Source organism: Syngnathus scovelli, chromosome 11 (assembly GCF_024217435.2).
Source record: "Syngnathus scovelli strain Florida chromosome 11, RoL_Ssco_1.2, whole genome shotgun sequence".
NCBI classification, from domain to species: domain Eukaryota; kingdom Metazoa; phylum Chordata; class Actinopteri; order Syngnathiformes; family Syngnathidae; genus Syngnathus; species Syngnathus scovelli.
Window position 1 is genome coordinate 12227538 of NC_090857.1, and position 26263 is coordinate 12253800.

The following is a 26263-nucleotide window of genomic DNA, read 5'->3' on the forward strand; positions in this document are numbered from 1 at the left end:
CTCATCCATCAAGAGAGGCTAAATAAAAAGCAGGCAGGGGTCCAGATGTGGCTGCGGATGTCATGAAAGGCTCGAGCAGAGCAGATGGTCCACTCTGGCTCAGATTAGATGATGTGGGAGGGGTTGCGTGTCTGCTGGGGTGTATGTGTGTGTGTGTGTGTGGGGGGGGGGTATTTTATCAGGCTAGCCCAAATTGACTCGGATTTTCCAAGGAAGCAGCAATGAAGAAAGTATCCGATCACAAAAAATAACCCCAACGTCATTATCGGATGACTTTTTTGTTGAGTCAAATTCATGGAAGAGGATTACCGTATTTTCCGCACTATAAGGCGCACCTTCAATGAATGGCCCATTTTAAAACTTTGTCCATATATAAGGCGCACCGGATTATAAGGCGCACCTTCAACGAATGGCCCATTTTAAAACTTTGTCCAATATATAAGATATAGACATTTGGCCCGCGGGCCGGACTTTGGACACACCTGCTGTAGTGGCTCAATATTGGTCCATATATAAGGCGCACCTGATTATAAGGCGCACTGTCGGCTTTTGAGAAAATTGGAGGTATTTAGGTGCGCCTTATAGTGCGGAAAATACGATAATCCATTATCCACAAAGTGTCACCGTTGATGTTTCATTGATTCGTGGATTGGAGCTGTTGGCGTAACTCAGACTCACTTTGTTTTGTTCTCCTTCATTGTATTTTTGTATTTTGTTTTAGTCCAAGATGTATTGACACTTTTTTTCCAATATCCCCGAGTGGCCCAGCCTGCCTGAATTGAATTGCATTTAAGATATGCTGAAGGTATCTCATTTCATAAGATTTCAAAAACTCCTACATTGTTTGAGATTGTGAATTCAACACTCATGTAGCCTACACACACTGGAGATTTAGGCCTTGGTTGAGGTGTCAAGTAAGTTTTTCAAAGTAGGATTGGAAGTCAGGATCAAGGTGTTATTTTAGGGCTTCTAACTTTTTCAAGTTCAAGTTTATAACTACAGGTTTCAACCGAGGGCTTTGAAGTGATGGTTTCAAGTCTGAGTTTGGCTTCATCATTGCGAGGACAAGCTGAAGAAGAACAATTCATGTCGACCTTTTCACAGAGACTATTTTAAACGCTTCCTTTGCTTTATGTGCTCTTTGCATGATCTTTGTGCCAAGTCGGAGGGACGTGTTATACATATCCAAGTGTCAACAAGGACTTGAACACACCATCTGTCTTAGCAAAAGTACATGACAGCAAAACACAGCCTGTTTCCAGTCCTCATTTATACGTACAGCCTCAACGTTATCCAACTTATAACTAGGCCACATGAGACTTATTTTTAACAAATTGCAAAAAATAAGGTGTTTTCTTTCTCTTTTGTTTGAGTTATAGATAGATAGCTTCTTGCCATTGTTGATTCTTTCTCTTGGTGGCTCTCTAAGTCAGGCTGCAACGCATTTTAGCTGCATGAGAACACATAAATGGTCACCACTCAAGATTACATCAACAACACAAGTCGTCAATTTTGAGTTTGTGTGCATTTCAATGCGGCTCCACATCAAATCGATGTCCATCAACGTCCTCCTTGACATCGCTGCAAGTATCCTGTTGATGTTCACGTGTCATGGCTCTGACAGCGGAACATGATATGAGTTGCAGATCATCCTCAAAGCTTCAGAGATTGATATTCTCTACCAGTGTGAGGCTTGGAAAGCATGAAGAAAAAAAAGAAAACATATTTTAGCATTATAGAGATAGAGAGGAGACTATATATATATATATATAGTTAGTATACATATAGTCTCCTCTCTATCTCTATAATGCTAAAATATGTTTTCTTTTTTTATATATATGTATTATATATATATATATATATATATATATATATATATATATATATATATATATATATATATATATATATATATATATATATATATATATATATATATATATATTTGCTTTGGTGCAGTTTGTTTTCACCATGCACTGATGCTCACAGCTGAACACAGTGCTGCGTTTGATACCGAGTGTCCTTGCAGTATTGAGGTCAAATATGGAGGGATTTTCTCTCTTGGTGAACTCATGCGTGACCTAAATAGATGAGAGGGTGGTTGCATGTGATCTTAGCCAGGAAAACGTCGCGCTAACACGGATTAGTAGCATGTTTGCTGCATGCACAAAATGTCAATCTGATACGAGCAAAGCAGAGTATCAACTGTTCACTCAAGGCTGATGCTGACAGCATTGGATTTCATCATATCAGGAGCAACATTTTTCCCAGCTTGCCAATACTGTACCGAATGTGAGGGATGAATCACATACAGACTGAAACAAGCATTCACACCGAAGGACCAATACAAAGACCTCCGTTAAAGAAGATCAGGTTTTGGGCTGGATTGGGTTTAAATTTGGTATTTAGGATTAGGAGTTAGGTAAAGGTTGGTGCGAACTGATTAGCAAGGCAATCCCACTTGAAAACTCTGAGCTATTACGCATTCAAAGCTTCCTCTGGAGGGATTGTGTTACTCTTTCCTACAGGCCTGCTCGCCTTTTGTAGGAAAGGGACCAACAGTGATGATGAGATAAATAAACAATCATTCTGTCATGAGACTTTCCGTTGTATGTATAATGTTCATGGAGTATCCATTCCATCAGAAATGCCGTAGTAATACAAAAAATACATAAAATAACAATAAATAAATAATAAAACGGTGCTGCGTGAAATAGTTCACAACGCGCTGTTTGCTATCTCAAAGTGTTGGTAACTGAAGACCCCCTGTAGAGTCATTAGCTCATTATGCACAGCACGCTTTTGCCAATCCAAGCATGATGAGCCCCTCATATGCATGATGATGATGAGAAGAAAGTCACAGGCTGCACAATGCCAGATCCAGTTAGCCGTGGCTGCGTGGATGGAGAAAGTGGCGGTGGGGTGGAGATGAGGGTGGGGGCCTTCCACTCCTTGTTCCCGCCTCAGTTTCCAGGAGCTCGGGCCCCCGGCTGTGTTGCCATGACAACCGGATGAGGTAAACGGTTGCAGGAGAATCCTCATCACAAGCTGTACCATGTCCTGCCGTGACGTTGGTCTTTTTGTTTTCTTTGGCCAAAATTTAGATTGGTTATACTTTAAAGTCACAAAAACAGAGAACACATGAAAAATTATTTTAGCTGTAGCACAACTGTATTCTGTATCAGGGAGATTGCGAAAATTGAAAACATGAACATTATGCAAGCAGGTGACATTAAAAGTGTGGTGTTTTTTTTTTTTTTCTTCCTTGGCCTCTAATTTTCCCAGACGCCCTTTCCCAAAATAGAATGGCGCTTTTGCATAGCAAGTCACAGCGATCACAGTTCTGGGTGAAATAACACACCGTGCTGTGTTTACAGATGAGGCTGTGGCTGTGGCTGTGAACTAGAGATGTGGTGGGGGCTGGTTCACTCTTGCTGGATAGTCATTTTTGACATTGTCACATGTAAACGGGTCATCTTAAAATGATATTTAGGGCTTTCATGGCAAAGACTCTCTTGGCATTGTTATTAGTAAGTCAATTTGATTTACAATATACAACAATTTTCACTGAGAGGTCTCATATTGTGCTTTTGGTGGTTAAAAATACAGAAAACACAGAATCACAAAAATGTATAGTTACCATTTTAGCAAGTGGTCGCTTTCTTCACATCAGTTAGATCGATAGTCGGAGAAAATTTGGTCGACATGTCTATCATATTCTGCAGACTCAAATTGAAAAGCAAAGCAGCCATTTAGGTTCCAAACAAAAAAATTCAAGAAAATTCAGAAGCTCATTTTTGGACCTGACACAACTAAGACATTTTACCAAATGGGCACCAATTGGAAGCAGCTAATCAAAAGTTTAGGCCCTAAACAGTGCTTAACTGCCAATAAAGCTTTTTAATGTGGGCAAAGGCATAAGATCAAAGTTTGATGAGCATTTTAAGGATTTGGTTCATTAGAAAAACAAAGGTACATAAGCCACATAGAAGGGACAACAAGTAGACAGAAAAAAAAGTTTTTAATTTTGTTTTTTAACCAGAGTACAGCTACACATATGACGTGTTTGACATTTTCAAATGCATTCATGTGCAACAACGGCGTCGCGGTCATTGATGTTTATAATCTCAATTTGATTCTGACCGGTCACCTCTCTTTAAGATAGGGCAGCTTCGATATGCATCTAACAAAGCCATATGACAGAGGTGGCTACTGGAAGTCCGCAATGTCAACACTGACCCAAGAGAGCGTGGCAGTAACCATTCTAAAAGGTTCAATATAAAAATAGACATGAATCTAAGAGTAGTTAATGCAGCAGTGCATGCTCGAATGTCTCGGTGTTTGCAAAAGAGGTCGTGAAGTCATGTCATGCGAACGTATGCGTCAAGAGCCAAGAGCTAAGCTAACGTAAGAATTTGTCAGTACACCAACTACACAGTAGTTGGAACCCAGAATGATATGTATAAAAACAAAGTCCCTCTTGGATTCCTTCCACTACACTGAAAGAAACATTTATTGAAGGAGAAAATCATACTTAGCGGCGTGGGAATTTGTACCATTTGATTCCGGAACATTTGAGCTAGCTAAATTCATGTTTATGTATCCTAATTAGGCTTGGGATCTGTATTTGTAATGTCTAAAGAAATGGAAGAGGATGCAAACAGGTCCAAGTTAGCACTAAGCCTCATTAGCTAGCCAAGCAAAATACAAGACATATATGTATTTTAAAACCCAAGGAGATAAGCGACATGAAAAATGCTAGCCCAGATCCTTCATGGTTTTGGTTCTCCAACATTCTATTCTATCTGATTGTCTAAAATTAGCCCTGGGAGAGGGTTAAAAACCCAAGAGCTTTTCCTGTTGCCCATAAATTTATAATTCATTTCCATGCTCAGGCCAAAGCTCTGCCAAGAATAAAAATATTGTTTTGGTGCCATCTTGTGGCATCGTTGTGCCCAGAAACAACGTTTAAATTAGTCGAGGAGCTTCATGTAGAACTTTGCTGTGATTTGATAGCACCTTTAGGCAGTTATAAACCTATTCATGGGGAATTCGCTGATTTTCACTACTTAGCATCCAATTTTCTGTTGTGGAAGAAGTAAGCCGCCATATTGAGACAGAGAAACATCAAGTGTTCACTGGTGTTCACAATCCCCAAATCAACCCAAATCGGATTTGCCATCATAACTATATTGAATGTTTGAAATTTATGATTGCCGAGCTCAACTGTTTCTTTTCTGTAGGCATTTGCTAACTTTGACCTTAAGGGGGGGAAAATATTCAAATTTGGCATGATTGTCGGTAGATGTGTGTCCATCACTTTCCCGCTGTCATGTTGCTTTGTGCTGAGAATGCTTCACCCTCAAGGTCACCACCGTTCATTTCAAACCAACGAACACACCGTTCCAATAACATTTATGTAGTTCTTTTTTGTGTGATTCTTTCCATTCCTTTTTCTCAGCATGACACAATTATTTCCACTTCACCGCAGAAGAATGCTTTAATACATATACTGGTTTTCAGAATGCAATTAACTCATTCATGCCACCTTCAATCAGAATGAAAAATGTGACTGTCATACTTTAGTTAATCAAACTTCTCATTAGCTTCATATGCTGGAAGAACGTTTCTAAAAGCACAACAAGGGATCGGCAGTCTAATGTTGATCATTTATTAAGTGACTTCTAATGGGCACTCTTAAATGGAAAGATTTCATGATGAAGTCTGAGGGCCTCAAGTGGCCTGGCAGTAATATGACAATGATGGCTCACTGAATTTGAAACACTGAAATGAATAAAAGAAGAAAAATTGAGTAAATTAAAATCCTAAAGGCTCTTTTCACTCTAACCTGATCTTTGGCAGATGAGGACAAAACCAGTCGGAATGGCGTAATTAGGGCTGTCACATTATTTGATAATTTCACCATTTAAAGTGCATTCATTGACACAATAGTTGTACACGTACTCTTCTTTTATTATACCACTTTTTTTTGTTGCTCTAACTGTGAGGGTTATACTCAGAGCTATTTCATCTTTCTACATCAAGCTAAAGAAAGAGTATATTCTCTGGATTTATACGATGATTGTTTGAATTGTACACATATATGTGTGTGACTACATAGTATATATAATATACCGGGAAATCTGCCTGTACGCTGTACGTCTTTTTTTTTTAGAAAAAAAAGACAACATGAATTACAGGATGTGATGTCATAGGTCAAATATTGAGGTCATTGGTCTGTATGACATCTTTCGGATATTTCCTTGGGTATGATCAACTGTAACCCTCTGAAAATGTCATTATAAAGGTTGTGTTCACACTTGTTTGCAGGTTTGATTTTTTCAGTTCAATTTGTGAAATAGTTTTCCTCCATATTCTAATTTATTGAGACACACCTTTATATAAGAAATAAAAAATTTGTTTTTTGAATTTTCTTGCAAGTCTCTGCTGATTTGGGGGATTCATATTTTGAGAAAGTAATTTCTTTACCGGAAGGGTATTGATATTAAAATCTCAAAAACACCAAATCCATGTACCTCTTTGTTAACTTTGGTCGGGACATGAGTGCCAAACTACAGGTGTGAACACAGCCCAAACTTTTCCCTGCGGTTTCTTTTTCTTTTTTTTTTCTTTCTTTATTTCTTTTTAAGCAAACTATGGAAATTGCTACCCAAGCTATGTTTGAAAAATTCAAAGTCATGTTGAGTGGAGCTGAGCAGCCCACTAATAATATCATATCCCTCAGGAGTGAATTTTCATATCATGTCAAGATGCCTCTTTGCAAAGAAATCAACAACTTTAGCAAATGATTCCAAGTCCCGGACGGATGTTCAGCAGGGAGGAAGCAGCACAAATCTGTCAGCGCGTCTCACGCTTCCAGTTTTGCGGAGTCTTGTCCACGTGAGAAACATCTAGATCAGACCAGCCCTTTATGAAAGCACATACTTGTCATTCCTCGCTCTCCTCTTCATCACCCTTGGAACCTTTACTCCAGCGCTGGAAGCAGTGAACGGTGGACGCCAGGAAGAAGCTGGTCATGATGGCTACCACAGACACGGAAATACCCGAGAAAATGATAATGAGCAGGTCCGTCAGAGTCAGGCTGGCCTGGCACTCGCGGAAGCTGTCATTGGAGAGTTGGGTCAGGGACACACGGCGGCCATCCATGGGGAGGGAGCACTCCATGCCTTCCACTCCTGGGCCCAAAGAGAAAATACGATTAGACAGACTTGCCAGACATGCTGAAGCAGGCTCGCGAGCGAGTGAGTGACGCCATGTTACAATTTGCGGAGCAATGCTTTGGCGCGGCGTCCGTTCAGCGGATTATGTAACGTGCAAGGGCAAGATGACTGAGGCTTATTGTTGTGCAATATGCCCTAAAATAAATGTCATCAAGATTTTAATTATTGCCACTGACTGCGTGTCAGTGGTAATTGCAAATCTCATTATTATTTGCAAGTATGGCCGAGTGCAGATGTCAGCATTTAAAACATTTTTATGATTGCTTACATGATGAAGATTTTTCGTTCATGAAAACCTTAAACACTTTTTGAGTTCTACCTTGCCCTCCTGGGGCTTATGATCAAGGTATGTCACGTCGCGCCTGGACTACTGTAATGTACTATTCTCTGGTCTTCTAAGTCCCTCACCAAAAGTCTACAGTTAGTACAAAATGCTGCTGCGAGGCTGCTCTCACGGACAAGAAAATTTGATCACATTACCCCAATATTAGCCAAGTTACATTGGCTCCCGGTCCATTTAAGATGTGACTTCAAGGTTCTTTTACTAACCTATAAATCACTGCATGGCTTAGCGCCTTCATATCTCGTCGAACTAGTCGTTCCTTATGTTCTGTCTCGTAACCTTCGTTCGCAAAACGCTAGTCTTTTAGTTACACCGAGGGCCAAGAAAATATCTGCAGGTTCTAGAGCATTCTCTATTCGGGCTCCAGAGCTTTGGAATGCCCTACCAATGGATATTAGAACTGCTACCTCAGTAGAAACATTTAAGACACGTTTAAAGACACATTTCTATGAGATGGCCTTTAACTTACTTGCAGTGGCCGATTCGGCCGGAGTTTGTTTTTGTTCACTCTGGCTGGGGAGGGGGTTAGGTGGTGCAAAAGCTGATAGCGGCTAGCTGGATTCTCAGGGACCAATTCAAGATGAGGAAACTGCAGCTCAACCTCCTTGAAGACACTGCCAGGACAATTGAGGGCACCTCCGACATCCATTTTTTCATTGATTTTCATATTATGTATTACTTGTGCCCTCTCTGCATCCATTACAACCTGGTGATCCTGAAAGGGGGATCCTTCCATCTGTGGTCCCTTCTCAAGGTTTCTCATTTTCCTCTGGTAGGGGTTTTTGAGTTTTTCCTTGCCCTTTTGGGAGCTTAAGATCAGGGGATGCTTTGATAATTATTGTCAATTTTTGTCTATGTGAAGCCCTTTGAGACTGTGATTTAGAGCTATACAAATAAACTTGACTTGACTTGACTTGACTTGACTTATAATTTCTCAACTTGTGAAGCTCTTTAGACGTTTCTGTGATTAAGGGATACAGAAATAAATTTGACTTGACACCAAAAGTGGATGGATGGGAGGTTAATTTGCATAGATCATTGTGACAATAAAGACATATTTTCCCAGATTGGAGTCTGACAAAATCTGTCAAAGTGTGAAATATGGCGGGTCCACCATGACATGTAATTGCTTTGCTTTAATGACCTTGTGAGCCTAGTGGTTATTGATTATGGCATGAAAGAGCACACCAGGTAATGACGACATTAATTCCAAGACCTGCCAAACGTGCAATATGTGTACGGATGTCTGCTTCCAGACAGAAATGCCAGACGCATAACCTTAGTGGTAATACGGTTAAGAAGCCCAATGACAATAACAGGCTGAAAATATTGTGGCTTGTTATGACTCGAGAGTATAGACTCTATTATTCTTGCATAACAAACAATATGGCAGGGCACTTTCTAAGCAGCGGGCACTTTAACACTTTGACTCAGGGGAGCTTTTAGTGGAGATTATCATGAGCAAAACATTCCCTACATGTGGCCTCCTGTGAATTGATAAATCAATTCAGCAAACCATTCAGCTTTAACAGTCAGAAATCATGAAAATGCAAACACATGCAGCTTTTAGAATTCAGCCTGTATGTCAAATCAAAATGGTTATCAGAGCTTTGGCACCAGACGCTGATTCTCACACTTGGCTAATTCCAACAAGAGGAAGTCCAAATTTTGTCACAATGACACACATGCTGACTCACAAGGTGAAAACAATTCCAGCCTCTCGCTGTCACCGTCGGTAACAAGGTGGCTCAGTGACATTAGAGGACAGGAGGAAGGACGCAGAGTTAAATAAAAAAGCAGAGTGCCATCATTGAGAAGTGATTACGGAAAAGTGATGGGAAAATAGGGTGAACATTATAACCTTTCCCAAGACCTAAAAATCAGTCTCCTGCAAAATCCAATTACAACCTCTGAAACGGTAACATCCTAAACTTCAGTAGCAATGCATCACAACTAGGGCTGTCACAAAATCTTTTTGAAATCAATTATCCTATCAATTACTTCATCGATTAATCGGGGAATGCACCATTTTTTAAAGTACTTCCATTATTTGATAGGTGGAAGATGCTATGTCTTGGAAATAGTCCACAAATGGTATAGTCCATCATAATGTTTGCTTCCTGTGTCCCACTCAGTTGTGTTTGTAAACAATGTACCTGGTTTGCTTCATGAACATATCTTACTAGATACACTTTTGCAATCACTTTTTCTAAACCCGGTGTCCATGTCGAGGGATAAAAGGACAGGATAACACTCATCTTTGACGTCATACTAGCATTGAAACTAATAATATGATGCCACACCAATCCTCCAGTTGATGTATTACACAGGGATTACAGTCAGCCACGGGACGACTGACCCACCATTTTCAGACCTGGTTGATCTATCAATTCTTCCCTCTCTCTTTAACAAAGTTTATTTTAGTGTCAGTGATAAACTAGCAACCGTCGTTCTTTCCATCGTATGAATCCACGTTGTTCATGTCGCAGAGACAAAAGGTACGCCGTAATGACCCAATCGCCCTCTGATATGAATCATGCCGATTAAATATCAAGCAGATGTAATGAGGAATCATTGAGGGGCCGATCACGGAGCCATGAAGTCATAAAAAAGCAATGAAAAATTCATATGTCATGGCGAAGATGGGGGAGGGAAACAGCCGAGCAGGGAGGCGAGTGAAATGCAGAATGACGAGAGTCCATGCGACAGCGCGGGATGGGGGGTGCATCACTCAGGAGGGGATTCCTTCTGCATGGAGACCCAATCACAGCACGTTTCATCAGCATGGCTTTTTGACAACACCTCTTCGTGGCACAAAGTAGCATTTCATAATAATACAAGCAGATGCCAGCCTGTGTTCAAATTAATCATATTTGTATCATCACATTCCACACGAGGTGTAAAGATAGCCAGTGATGTCGTGGGCGGCTCGCGGCTTACCATTTTTTTGTATTTCAAGACAACAGTGCATTTCGCAGCTTGGCAACTTGATAGGCTGGAAATACAAACAGAGGCTTTGAATCCCCCATCAAATGAGCTGCTACTTTGTGGCAAAGCTGCTCGTAGAGCTGGCCTGCCGTGCCCGGCAGGCAGCTCCAGCTCCAATTACCCTGGCCAAGGCACCCAGAGAACTGTGTCACCCTGAATTATACATAGCCTTTGTTCATCCTTAACCCACCGGCGGACAAGACAGCACTGGATCATGTTTACACTCATCCCTTAATCAAACATTCAGCTACCTGATTAGAAAGTGTACAAAAACACTGACAAAAAGCAGTTTCCTGTTTATGCACCTAACCTATACACAAATCATGTCCTACGCACTCGAGACTCTGTGTCCCAATTAGTCACACTTAAATAAGTTCAGCCTTTCTCCAAATAGATGGGAAAACACATCAACCAGCTGTAATTATGGCAACAATAGCCACAAGATCCACCCAGCAGTACAGTTTGGTTCTGTACGTTACATCTCCGCTAAGATCTCTAACTAGCATGACATCACAGGAGCAGGACTTAATCAAACTTCAGTAAATTAAAACCCTTCATTGAACAGAAGCTGCGACATGTCTAGACAGTACAAATACTTTCCCAGCCACTATCAGAGGAAATACAGTATGTTGGTCTAATCTTCCTTAGAAAAAATATTTTTTCACTTCCCAATCATAAAACATCCTCAATTTTTTTTTAATTTTTTTTTTAGCATCTGTCATTTCACTGACCGGCAGTAACCAAACTTATGCAAACACACAAGTGTGCCAATCCGTGAAGTCGACATCACGGGGGAAATCAAGAAGTGAAAAATGAAATGGGAATTGGGTTTTGCAGCGTGGGGCTCTCTGGCTGCTACATTATGCAGGCCGTCAGGGGAACCGTGAAGATCTCAGGACGATTTCAAAAATAGCGGAGTGTGTGCTTGTCCGAATATGCTAACGCTCTTTTGGATTAGCTTTTGGTTCCTTGTGCTGTGCATTTTAACCTTTAGATCATTATTGGATAGCAAAACATGTGTATGCCTTAATTAGCAATATTTTCACGTAGACCCTGAGGATAGCTTCTGACCTTTATATCCTGCATTACCCATTTAGCATCATCTGCACCTCCAACAGCTTCGCATTAGCCTCTTGTTAAGTTTTAACTTTCATGTTATATCTGAACCAGCATGCTTACTATTCGTGTTTTGTTTGTCTGGCTGTTTTTTTTTTTGTTGTTGTTTTTTTTCTTTACAAATATTGACTGTAATTATAATTATAGCATGTTCTCACTTGTGCATAATTTCAGTACGAGTTGTAAACTGAGCAACCCCAATATGACTTTCAATCTTCGTGTTTTCTAATTTACAACATTATTTGCACCTCCTACTCATGATATGTTTTAACACACAATTCATCAACACCTTCGCGAGCAGGAAGCACAATGCGGATTGAGACTTGTTGACATAAAGAGACGGCATAGTGGCTGATAGATGAAGACGCGCCAACCACACGAAGAAAAAAAACCTGCGTGTACGGCACAGTAAATCAATATTCGCAAATTCAATTTACTGGTTTCCCTTTTGCGCCCTTTTTCTAGATGGGGGATGCCAGTAGTCTGAACAGAAAAGTATTTTAATTGGTGTCAAGGAAGTACATTTTCTTGATGCATGTAATACAACGCTCTGTAAAACAGATTGATATTGTATGACAATGTTTTGGGATGATGGTAAACATTTCTGCAGGGGACAGAGCATCAATTACTTGTGCTCCCTTTTTTTTTTTTTTTTTTATGAACTCCAGAGATTACTGCATAGGCTATAGAAGCACTTTGTCTCATGTCACATAATTGAGTTTCTCACTCTGTGATGAAAGAAACATGTGCTCCCACCTCCCACACCGACGGCACTCACCAGACTCAAAGTATATTACAAAATAGCATCATGTCAACCTCATTCGCTAATGAGCGGCCCATCTGTGCTATTGCTTCCAATGGCACGCTTTCGAAATCATTTGATGAATTTGCTTTGTAGACAGATACGCGGTGGACTGACACTATCGTAATCCTCCTTTGCAGGCTACTTTGTTCTTTGAAAACATAGAAAAAAATTATTAAAAAAATGCAGGTCTCATGCAAGTGTAGCGATTGTCCACCCCACCCCACACTACTGGTCCGCGGAAAAGACTAGCTTTTGTTACCATGACAACCTTCAGTAGAAGCTGAGCCTTGAAACTAGAGTAATTGTGTGCGTGTGCTTTTGTGGGGGGCTGGCATTTTCATTTGTTGAGACAGCACTTCAAACGCTACATTGTGTTTATGTGTCACATGGACACAAATTCATCAAAGTGCAAATGAAATGTCAGTTTCGCAAATTAATTCCCCAGATTCATAAATGAAACTTTTCACATTTTCCCTTTTCCACAGCTATTCACTTTTGGACCAAGTCTAATTAATGTTCTTGCTACAAACGCCCCAAAAACTTTTATATGGAGGTTTAGTCTGGGACTTTAGTCTAACAGGTTAAAAAAGAGTCTTTGGGGATTTTTTTCTTTTAATAAAAACATTTGTTAGGTATTGAAAATATAATGTGTGGTGATCATAATTTGTAGTATATATATAGTTTAAACTATTGACGCAGGCAATTATAAACACTTTTTAGGGAAGTCACATATTCATGGATTTTTGGTATTGGGGACAGGTTTTGTCACTGTGATTTTGCCAAAAGCCACATTACCATTATACCAGTTTTACACTTGAATGTTCTGAGTGGTCGCTTTTCTTTTACACTGTTTTTAGGGCTGTGTATTTATAATGGTAACCGCACTTGAGAAGCTGGCTCTAAAAACACAGGCCGACTGGGGTCATGGTGCTATTGTCTACTGACTGGCTAACTGATCTAGCGGCGAGTAACTCCACTCCGCAAGCCATTTCCAGTGCGAGCAAAACAGAACCGGCCACCTCTGAACACAATGGTGTTTTACAACAATACTTATTTACAACTTCATTTCTCACTGATATATTAGTGAAGCTTGGGTTAAAACAATTCCTGAGCTTGCTGGGTTCAACTCACTTAAATGAGAGTTCTCCAGTCGCAACCCAGCATCTCGAGCCTGCCTCGGGGGTGGTGGCTTAGGGCAGCCGCCGGAGGGCTTTGGACGCAGATGAGGAGGTCAAATGAATGAGACAGATCGCTCCATTCCGTTTGAATGAGCACTGGCAGCAAGCTTTGTGCGCTGCTTTTCACCCCAAGCTTTAATATTTCATGTATTGGTTCATATGAAATCGTAAATAAGGTTAAGGACTGGCTTTTGTCTGTCTCAAAGCCAATTTTTCCATTGACGACCAACACAGCACACAGTACATAATATCTCCCCTGAGAAACTCCCTTAAACCAAACGTCTGTTGTAATACCAAGACTGACCTGACCAAATACAGGAGGATTTACGATTGTTAGCCCGGACTGTTTGCCTCGTGGATCAGAGAGGGAGAAAAACACTAACACATCCAGCGCCACAGCATAATTGCTCAGGATGGTCTTTTCGAGACATCCGGTCTTTGCTGACATTGATCAAAAGGGGGGAAGAAATGCTCCAGTCAGATGCGATTATCAATATTGTGTGTAACCCGCTTACATTGGAGCTAAGGAGGCTGATTTTTGTTGGTAGGTCAACACTTACACCCAAGCAACTTTGGAACAGTGACAGGAGAAGAAGAAGTACAACCACCCACTCTCTCTCGGCAGCAGCCTCCGCAAAAAGATGCATTTATATCACATTTTCCTCCTAAATTCTTCTAGCTCAATTTGGACAAATACTGAACAACAGCACGAGCAATTTGTCGTGCAAAGCTTCCTCGCACTCCACCGCTAACTAAAAGACATCAATAGTAATCGTGTAGTTCCACTTTAGTAGGAACTATTTGTGCAGTGTCTGATGGGATATGCTATCTACTTTGAGCTGAATGAAAGCGGATATTAAAGAGACGTTTTTTTTTTTTTTTTAGTGCCTGAACTAGAACAACTAGCATAAAACCCCCTATGGCTGTTGGAGGCCCATCGGCTCACAGCCACAGCACAATATGACTGAGGCTTGAGTGTGATCCTTGTGTTGTTTCTCGGGAGCATTTAGACACACAGAGCAAAGCTTCTGCCCTGTTATCTAACTCAAAGTCACAAGACCTAAAATGTCTAACCGTTGCCCGCTATTATGTAAAAAAAAATAAACTGATAAATCAAATGACAGCAACCTAATCACAGGTAAGCAGAAGTATATCCCACCTGACCTTTGAGGAGATAAGCAAGTTGCCAGTCCCTCGCAGGGCACAATGTCAATTGGTGAGCTGGAACCTCTTGCATTTGACTTTTGGCGAGAGAAGGGAAGTCCACTCTTGGCTAGTTGCAATTTGATCAAAAGGCTCATTCATGAATCCGTCCAATTTCTATCCGTCTTTTCCTCATTAGGGTCACAGGTGAGCTGGGGCCTGTCCCAGTGGGTTTTTGCTGAGAGAAACTTATCCATCACTGGATAAGATAAAAACTGTATGTTGAGCAACTGGACATAAGGTAAGTCTGTTTTACATGACCATGAACTGAACTGAAATAGTTTCCCATGACTAAAATTCTTGTTTCAATGTGTATCTCATTGCAGCTTCATCCTCGAACAAGGACTACTGTGTCATATTACACACTCACATTGCAGGTTATGGGGGTGGAGGAAGAAAGAGACTAAATTAGAACAAGATTCGGGAGGAGGGGGGGTTCCCTCTCGAACAGGGAAGAACATAAATAGACGTGATATGTCACAACACTGAGTGTATGGAAAAGTTTTGCTTACCATTGGGAAGCTTTTGACTGTTCTCCATGAGCCACGCAAAAAGACTGGCAAAGTTACAGTTGCACACCCAAGGGTTGCCCTCCAGCCTCACCACCCGCAGGGAGGGCAGCTGACTTAGCGCGCCCACCTTGAGGCTCGAAAGAGCGTTACGCTCTAGTTCTAATTCCCGCAGCGAGGTGAGTCCCAGGAAGGCGTCTTCGTTCACCATGCTCAGGTAGGGGTTGTTACCCAGTCGAAGTTTGATCAAGCTCCGGGACTCCCCGAAAGTGCCCTTGGGGATTTCTGTCAAGTTGTTGCTGCCAAGGTCCAGGAAGACCAGCCTAGAAGAGGTGCTGAGGGTCCCCGGCTCAATGTATGACAACGTGTTGTTCCGCAAGTCCAGGTAGACCAAGTCACTGTACAGAACCAGGAAGTCGGAGGGGATGCGGGGTATCCAGTTGTCGGCCAGCAGGAGCCGGCGGACGTCGAGGGGGATCTCATCCGGGAGGTGGGTCAGCCCGCGGCCGCTGCAGTCCACCGTGTGGGGGTCTGGGCACAAGCAGGTCGCTGGGCAGTTCTCCCCACGGGTCCAGAACACAGAGGTCAGCACCATGAGGACAGGCTGGAGCCAGCAGACACATGGCAACATGGTCATGAGGGGGAAAGCAGTTTTGGGGGGGAAAGAGGGCAAATAGGGTAGGGGTCAGAGGACGGGCGATTGGGACGAGGGTTGGGAACGGGAGAGTGAAAGTCGGATCAACCCCAGTGATGGAACATGACGTAATATAAAGGGGCTCAGGGGGTGCCGTCGGAGCAACGAGGTCAGAGAGCTCATTTAGACGTCAGAACGGGTGAAGACACTCGAGCGACCAGCGGTACAGACCGGGCATGTGGAGGATGTTTGCGGCTTTAGGGGGTAAACGGAGGGTAGGGGTGGGGGGTTCCTCGGTGGATCTGGCAGCGGTCACCAAAAAGGTCTGGGACGCGGAGGTGGGATTCAAGCATGGCAAGCCGCCGCCGCGTCCCCCCATCGGTCCTTTAGCGAGAGGGAAAAGCCTTTGTGACCACACAGAGAATCCCGCAGAACATCGCTCAAGCGTGGTGTAAGATTATCCCTCCCCCCCACCACCCTCTCCGACACCCCACCCCCACCTTTTATTATTAATACTGTTGTGATTCCCTGGCGGAGCTCCCAGCGTGCAGCCCCCCTCCCCGAAAAAAAAATGACACCCCAGCAGTCCTCTTTAAGTCCGATCAGGAGCAGGAGAATTAGCATCCAAGCGGGAGCATGATGCGTGCAGACACACACACACACACACAAACACACACACACACAGGCACAGCCGTGCAGCTCCGATGTCTGCCTCTGAATGTGGCACGACTCAGCTCGCACCCTCAAAACAATCTCATCCTCCCTCGGTGGAGGTGTGTCTCAGCTGCGTTGTCAACACATGAGGTCACTTCCTGTGATGTGACGACATAATAACTAACCGTCGTTGAAATCTGCCAAAGAGAGGAAGCAGGTGCCATTTTGTTGACCTCCACTAGTGATTTATGTGTCCTTTGAAATCAAATGATGGGATTTTTGTACGGCATGTTATCTTGCACATTTGAAAAAAGGGTAAACCTTCATTTTTTAATCATAAATTAATTCCTACTTACAATCAACATCTTGTATAAATTGTTCACAATTGCACACAATATGCAACTTGCAGCAGTGAAACAGCAAAAGCTTGAAGAAAGGAAGATTTTGCATCCATTTAGGCTGACTTTTATGGCTGATACTTAAACTCTGCCAATGGGATTTGTCCAAATGAGCCTCAATTGGAGGCTGCCAGTACCTCTGACAAATTGGCAAAGCTATATTGCCAAGATTTCAAGCCAATGCCACTTAATCATTTATACAATTTGCCATTAAAGTGGATTTTGCAGAAACATGTACTCTGAAAAATATGCTGCGTCTGTTTAATGTACTGATGGGTATCTTAATATTTTAATTTAGCTACATCATACTGGCAAATAGTATAGAAATATTTTGTAAAGTGCCACACTGAAAGACACAGCCATAAAGTAGCTCATTTGCAATTGCGGCTTTGCATTACGCAACAAAATGAACTTTTCACATGGTAAAAATTCGCCTGAGATTTAATTTCCGAGGCTCACTGCAGAAATCTGAACTAATCCTCAACGCACGCCTGCCGCTGACCCGGTTGCTCTTTCTTTTTATCGTCAACGGAACTCCCTCGTGTGACGCGTAATCCGCACACGCTGTGCATTTCATTTGCCTCCGTATGCAGTTAATGGCTGTAGACGCCATCTTGGCTGACGTCTCTCAGCTAACAAGGTCATTTTGGTCATTTATTTTTTAGCTGTTAGTGTTTCACTTATGTAGAATTGACAGATTAATTAAGGAACTGACACAAGAGATTGCACATTTTGAGCTGCCAAAATTTAAAAAGTAGAAAAAGGCAGTCGGGAGGCCTCGTAAGGTTTTATTTTGATAGCGCTGCGTGAGGTCGCTCAGCAACAAAGCAGTCATTACGTCTGCCAGTCGCGGCACTTGAGCTGAATCTTAACAGGAACGTGTTCAAGCGGGTCTCCGCCATGATATGTCCACAAGTCCCCTTCTCATTGGGAGGCAGCCAATTAATCATAAAAAGGGGGGAAAAAAAACAGAGACATCCCAGCGAAGCAAACGTGCTGTCCCGCATGATAACAAGCTTCGACCTGCAGCTGAAACATTCCATCCATCCATCCATCCATCTTCTTCCGCTTATCCGGGGTCGGGTCGCGGGGGCAACAGCTTCAGGAGGGACTCCCAGACTTCCCTCTCCCCAGCCACTTCATCCAGCTCATCCCGGGGGATCCCAAGGCGTTCCCAGGCCAGCTGAGAGACATAGTCTCTCCAGCGCGTCCTGGGTCGTCCCCGGGGTCTCCTACCGGTGGGACATGCCCGGAACACCTCCCCAGGGAGGCGTCCAGGAGGCTGCGTCGAGCAGGTGTGGGTATACTTATTGCCCCCCGGCTGGGCGCCTGCACATTGGGGTTCACCCCGGTGAACGAGAGGGTAGCCTCCCTCCGCCTTCGGGTGGGGGGACGGGTCCTGACTTGTTTGTGTCTATGCACCAAACAGCAGCTCAGAGTACCCACCCTTCTTGGGGTCCCTGGAGGAAGTGCTGAAACATTCCACGCACGTTTATGTGGAAGACATTGCAACTGCATTGCTCTTATTGATTGAATAGGACGGAACACGCATAGTGATATTTTGTCGGATTTCGGATTTATGTATGTCAGCAAAGGCCTGATTATCTTGAATATCTGATGATTTTTTTTTAAATCATTATTTTAATTCTAATATACACTGTGATTCTGCGGCACATTTTTGTTGAATCGGCGGTGGGAATGTATATGCACTTCCAGCTACTTTTTATACTAAAATGCTATTTTATTTATATTCATGGTTTTTCTTCTTTTGTGCTTGAAAATCAAATATTGAATTCAATTAATAATCCCAAATGTAATCGCAAAATCGATTGAACTTGCAGGCTGGCAGCGTTGTGAGTTTAAGACAGGTGGAAGATTAATTGACACGCTAAGCTTTCACAAGGAAGTGGTGGTGTTATTTATGTGCGCATTTATCTTTTCACAAGGATGTCCGTGATACGTAATAAGCCAAAGTGGGAAATGGTAAGGATCACTTGTTCTTGTTCAGGGTTGAGGATAACTGGAGCCGACGTTAGTGCCAGAAAAAGTGGGTAGTAGACATTTTAGAGTCTTGACTAAATCTCAGATGCATGACTTTGAAACGCGTGAGGAATCGGGCGATGGAGTTTGTGTGTCCTTTCCGTGCTTGCCTGGTTTTCAATCATGACCGTTATCTTCACTCCTTCCACGGGCGACAACCTTCATCTAATCTCATTTAGAAAGCGTGAATCCGTCTCGCAATTGATTGTCTCCTCCCCTGCTAAGAGTCTGATGGCAGATTGTTACAGCATCGCCGACGGTGACAGTAAAATCAACTAAACAGCCCACATACTGCTAACTAGTTAATGCCATGTGTTGAGAAGAGCAGCAAGACTAAAACAGATGCCTAATATATAATTTTAGTAATGAACAAGTTTCTAGAAAAATCAATTTTGACATTTTTTACGACAGTGTTGCTCACAAAAAATGGCAGACAAAGGAGTAAAAGAAAAAAAAAACTCGTTAGGATATCCTGTTGTAGCCCAGTCAATGTCTAGGTCCCAGCGGTTAGCCCAGGTATGGGCAAACTACGGCCCGCGGGCCACATCCGGCCCACGGGACCGTTTAATCCGGCCCACCAACCCTAAACAAATTGTATTATTAAACATTTTTTTTTCGGTCATTTTGCCTGCAATGACTGCGTTTCCCCAGTAGATGGGGAACCACTCGCCTGCGCATTTACTACCGGAAGCCGTGTCAGAAAGCTCGGTGCACACTCACAAGTGCGTGTACGTACTCAGTAGTACGGAAATGGCGCACTCGCGCTCTATTTGTATCAGTGCCGAATTTAGAGCGTGGGCTGTGACGACAGCATTCTTGTAATTTGCGCGCCGAGCTTTTGGATACAGTTTTACGCTAAAGCCACCCACAAACCTTCCCCTGGAATCCTTCCATTAAAATGAGTCGCCCAAGGAAAAGCAAGGTGGACACTGAATGCCGAGTGTTTAAAAAGAGTGGCCAATTTGGCTCGACGTACGCGACGTGACGTTCAGCCACATGAACATCAACATCAACCCGTCACAGATCTAGGTAAACGGACCAACACCTCGGATCTCTCCTAAAAATTGCCACAACAAATTTTACTCCAGACTATGACACACTAGCAAAAAAAGGGAGACCAACAACACCGTTCCCACTGAAAATGAAGGGGAGGCTTTCAAGTTTGTTGTAAAAAAATGCATTTTGAATATGATCTGTACAAATAGCAGGGATTGAAACTAGCGACCATTCTCATTTTCAAACAATGCAGGATGCTCAAGGACATTGATGCACCACCTGTTTGTGACTAATCTTAACCTGTAAAGTTCTTAAGGCTTACTTTAAGGAAGTGTTTCCCGTTTCCTCACCTCTGTTACCAGGTGTTTGTGAGTTAAAACTCTGCTCAGATTTTCAGATACCCCTCACCGTGTTGCCGTTTTGATTACTTTATTTGGATGTATGCTTTCACCAATTCTTCAAGATGATATATTTGGTCAGAATGTTTGCCGTTTGATGTGATCTCATAAGATAAACATCTTTCATTAATCTGACCTGCAGGCACTGAAGTGATGGAGACTGTTATTCATAATAACAGTGTCGTATTTTATGAGAATCACTGATAGCCGTTTTTTAGGGATTTTTTTTTTAAATGCTGTTAATAAATGCATTTGTTTTCGTAAAACTTTTTTTGAATATCCATGCTTGACTACCTACTAAAGGGCCAAAACCTTTTATGCAATGACCTTTACAGGTCGTTTATATTACTTCACACAAACACTACATCCATCTGCTCCTGGTTCGGCCCCCCGGTCAAAATTTAGAACCCAATTCGGCCCGCAAGTCAAAAAGTTTGCCCACCCCTGGGTTAGCCTGACCTCAGCGTGATGGTTCTCGCCTGCTGTAATTAAGCTCCACCCATCCATTATTGATGAATGTCAAACACAGCGTGATGTTTGGTCTGCTAAGCTGACGCGTGTTCTATAGTCTCCTGGTCACAGCAGGTTGAGGAGAGAAAGGGAATGACTGTGGGGCTCGTGGAAACAGACTGGGGAGGACATAAGAGGAGCCTGCCGCAAATGTCACGTTGCCCCTTTCGACGCTTCCCGGAATGCGGCGGCGGCAACATGTTAAAGACGCAGCAGCGGCAGCAGCTGTTCTTTCTTTAAGCTGTCCGATGACATTTAGGGATTGTGGGCACCTTGCCCCTCGGAGACTGGTCTTGCTTAATGGGGGATTGCTGAGGATGAGCGCTAAGGCCGGTAGCGACCGTTTTAGCGTCATATGACACCTTTTCACTGGAAGTGGCGACTTTTTGAACCTTTTCAGGAGTACCGGAAACAACCATACCATACAAATACCGTACCATATCGTACCATATCGTACCGTACCGTACCGTACCGTACCATACCATATGACACTATACAACATTTTATACTGGGCTCATACAAAGAAATTGAAAAGGTTATTTGATACATATGGTTGATAGGAAGAAAAATATGTCAAAAAAAGACAGAAAATGGTTAAAGTGTGGGAGCATTTCATGTCACGTAATCATTGTCCCATGGGGCCACGCTCTCTGCCAAAGACACGCAGTAGGCTAATTTTTCCTTGTCTCAGGTCCTACGCAGCTTCCTGGCAATCATGTTAATGTTGATGGACCTTACTAATAGAACATTACCCTTGTGGAGGGTTGGGTCACTGTTAATTTTATGGCCACCATTGAGTTGTGGCTTTTTTATTACCACGGTGACAAGTGGTACACTAATTGTTTATGCCTGTTATGCTTATTGGTTGAGATTTAAAGGCAAAATACCATGATCCCAACGTGCATGAATTTTCAAACAAGGGAGAATGTTAGAATATATGGAACCCGTAACAACAGAAATGTGCTAACAAGCCTAACACTAGAATTGTACCAAAACCTTTTCAAATATGCCTTAAAACCGATCCTTTTGAAGGACGTACAGAAGAATGTGAGATTATCTAACAGTCCAATCTAATCAAAGAAAAACCCACCTATAATAAATCCTTGAACAGAGCCATAATAAGGAAGACAAGAGTGATGGCTGGCTTGAATGAATATCACACATTGGAGCCTCCTACTTTCCATCTTTTCTTTAAAGCCCCAACTTCCAATGACCTTCATGCTGAAGTAGCTACACAATCTACAAAGTACGAGAAGAAATCAACTTGAAGTGGGACTGTCAGGAAGGAATGAGGCCTGAATGCATAATACAGTCAGACTGGAAGAAAACAACTATACTTAGTACTGATGACTAGATGGAGTTCTTAAAGGCACACAAACAAGAAAATGAAGGCGTCACCTGATTTCATTGTCGGTGTTGCCTCATCAGCTCTTGTCGGTCAGAAGTGGCAGCTTGTCCAGAAGTCTGAGTGCTGGAAAGACAGCGTTGCACATCCCTGATAATGATGACAATGACAAAAGAATTAACAACTCAGCTCTACTCGCACAGACACCACTCAGCTGTCAGTCAAATGTTATTTGTTAGTCCTTTCGATAAAGAAACTCTTAAATAAACCTGTGAATTCAAAATGGCTGTGTGGCACCGAGCTAACTATTTTCTCAGGATGTTTTTTTTTCTCAATGCAGTCTTTACTTTGCTCTCAATCCCCTTGAGGTAAGAGGTTTGATACATAAAAGGCTGATTTTTCTTTTTTTAGGGAAAAAAACTGTCAGACATCTAAACAATGCCCTATCCAATAGAAATAGTCCAAAGAGACCATTTTTGTTCCAATCTCCTGAGCTTTTTGACAGTCACGTTTTCGGCCACTTGACGACGCATGTGGTCTGTCCAAGTGAGCCTCCTCTCCGACTTATCAAGCGCCGTCTCGCGCCTTCCCAACTGTCAGGGCGAATGAGATGGTCGGGTGCTCTTGACGAGGGTTTTTTTGGGTTCAGCCGAGGCGCTCGAGTCCTCCACTGCTCTATTTAGGAAAACATGATCAGTACAGTACTATCAGTAGTAACAACAAAATACTCAAAGAATGTGTGGTTAACAGTTAAATAAACCTTCTACCAGAAAAATGGGGAGAAAAAAATCACCTAAAGCTTACTTGAAAATCTGAACTGGGGTTAATCCGGGGCATTTAAAATGGTGGCAACACCTGCGTCCCCAAGAGGATGCGTGAAGTGATACTGATAGAACATAAACAGTAGAGCAACACATATGGACAGACAATATAACAGTACCCACATGTATATATTCTCTATATTATTAGTGCAGTACTGATGAGGTGAAATGAGCTGAGACATCTTAATGAACACTATCTTATATTGCCCCCACGTGGCCACACACCGGTGGCAACACAAGAGCAACACAATGTCCATTCAAAGGATGCATTGCGACCAAAAACACTTTTTATGACTTTACGGTATGTTTTTATAAATGACAATAATGAGAGCATTGGTGAGTGGCTGCATTGTGCAACAGCTGCTGGCGTTTGCACTCGAGCGCCATTGTGACCATGTCACGTGCGCCCTCTGAAGTCCTCTGGGTTCAGACGTATGCGAGAATATGTGAACAACGGGCTCAAGCGCAGATTTCTACGAATCACGTGTGCTCTTTTGTCTGCGAGCCAACAAAACCAAAGGTGTCGGTGAGGTGAGCGTGCCATACGGACGCTAATCTGCTGATGTCACACCAGGCCCAACGACCTTGTCAAGCCGCCAGAGGGGGGAGGAGAATAGGGGGGGGGGGGGGGGGTGATTGACGGGCCGCCTCCTCAGACAGCAGCTGTCCTCCACAGCCCGGCTTGCTGAAGCGACATAATTCTTTCATGGGACGGCGGGATGCATGGCGATTACGTTTCATCATGGACAACGGCAAGGGGGTGGGCCAAATGGTGTCACTTTCGCATCATCACTTCGGGAATTGGTATCAGGACTTCAGCCAGAGGTCATCGGAAACATCTGGACGATGGAATGCCGTCAGCATTGTTTTGACGTGAGGTAGCTGCAAAGGGGAATCTAGTTTGTGTCGGACTCAACTTATCAAAGTTAGAAAGCTACATGCGGCTCAATAAAAACAAAATTAATTACGCAATAAGGTTGAGTAATAATTTGATGGGTTTTCCCCACAAGAGGGCGCGGTCTGACACGCTACAACGTCACAAAGCTACGAGATGGTTTCCAAGGTGATGTCAGCCATGTGAGTCATGTGAGGTGCAATTGCAAAGGCCATCAGGCAGAGTTTGGCCGCCATCCCGTCGATATGCATGCCGGAGAGCAATTGTGACTGTCATAGAACACTTCCTGTTTGCAACATGACAGGATGTTCTGTCAGAACCTGCTGAGCGTATGCACTAACGCACACATCATGCACACATCTGACAGCCTCGCTTCAAGACTGACAGTTTAAAAAAAAAAACACACACCCAAATCAAATGATAAACGCATGAATGATTACATTCATATTTCAAATTGTACTTGTATGTTGTTGATAAATAAATTAAAACAAACTTAATACATTGGACGTGCGTGTGGACAAATACATAAACAGACAGATCGATAGCTAGAGACTACTGCAGACTACACATTTTGAGGAGCTGGGTTTAATTTTACTATGTGGTGCATGACCTTGTGTGTTACAAGGCCCTGAAGCCACTAGATGGAGGATGCTGACTTGTTTATGGAGGAGTGTGTGTGTGTTTGTGTGCATGTGCTTGCGCGTGTTGGGCACAGCAAAAGTGTTAACTGACTCAGCGTCCTTATCACCTGAATCAGCATTATCAATGTGATGTGTTCACCTCCGAGAATTATAAATGGCATTGACTGGAAACTACACAAACCAGGAAGTAGACCGATTCCATTAAGCAGATAAATGAACTCTCACTGATATAGTTAGAGGAGCTAGTGTTTAATGAAATGTTAGACAGCCGGAGATATGCAAGACTTTTGGCCTTAGGAGCTAAACATATGACGACACTGCCCCCGTGTGTCGGTTGTGCTATTTTTTATTTAAAATGTTCTTATAATGTCTATTTCTTTCTAAATTGATAGATCAAGATATTTCTTTTATTTTTTTAAAAACATTTGAGACGTATTGATGCATTTTTCCTCCTAATAGAGTGGTATCCTCTCCTCAGCTTTATTGCTTGATAAAGGAGGAAACGTAATTTAAAGAAAATAAACTCATTGCAATTATCACTATTATTATCATCATAGTTGTTATTAAAATATGTAAACTCATACATATATTATTTATATTAATATGTATGTTTCCCCACAGTCAAACAGCTCCTTTAGTTTAAATAAGGGTACAAGTGTCCAACTACACCAGCAGATGGAGACCTTGTAAAATGCAATATTGTCCACTGCTCTTACTTCCACACAAACTGGAGTTTATACATATTTGAATAGTATACAAGATATCACACAGAATTTACTTTTGCCCACTCCCAAGCCGAGCCACACCACCACACTCCCATACCCACGCTCACAAAACAAAACAATATAACAGAATATTAAAAAAAAAAAAAAAAAAAATTGTGATCTGCAGAATTGCATTGTCCAAATACTCCTTTCCCTATTTTTTGGACCACCAGAAGACGTGCAAGATGCATACAAGTTGTAAAATTGCAGCAACCCAACCTCACCAATTTTAACACTCTAATTTAGGTTTTAGCATGATAAATTAATGAGAGCTATTTTATCTGCTATTGTAGAACTAATTTTCCATAAAGAACATGCATTCTGGATGTGTTTGTTCTGTGTCCCCTGTGGGCTGAAAGTGAGCTGAATCTGAAACCAGGCTGTGATTTTGTCATTGTTAATAAGTCACCTGGAAAGAAATTAAATTTGAGGAAAGAGGCAAAGAGGGATCTGGGGCTCGAAAAGCAGTTTGTGTCGCTCTCCATCATGCTGGAAATGTTCATCCTGCTGCTTGATTCTTTTTTCATGAGATGCTCAAATGAAAAAAGTAACATTATAACATTCTTTACTCATGCTGGCGGGAAACACAGTTAAAAAAAGAAAAAAAAAACATTTTGGGCTAAAACAGTAATTTAAGTTGGAGCAATTTTAAAACGATTGACATTCATGGCAATGTCAGTTAGTACAACAAAACAATCATTTGCACCAAAAAACAATACAAGTTCTGTAAACTCTCTTTGTTGAAAATGCGGGAAGGACATTTTTTCTCAGCCCAATTAAAAAA

At 42.3% G+C, this 26263-nt stretch overlaps 1 protein-coding gene across 1 annotated transcript; it reads right to left on the bottom strand.

The window, feature by feature from the left end:
* Window positions 1-4002: 4002 nt before the first annotated feature.
* Window positions 4003-16790, bottom strand: LOC125977170 (leucine-rich repeat-containing protein 38). Its single transcript, XM_049733461.2, has 2 exons — window positions 15387-16790; window positions 4003-7196 (listed from the first exon to the last, which is right to left on the bottom strand). The coding sequence occupies exons 1-2, from the start codon at window positions 16018-16020 to the stop codon at window positions 6949-6951; spliced, it is 882 nt and encodes a 293-aa protein (XP_049589418.1). The 5' UTR covers window positions 16021-16790; the 3' UTR covers window positions 4003-6948.
* Window positions 16791-26263: the final 9473 nt, after the last annotated feature.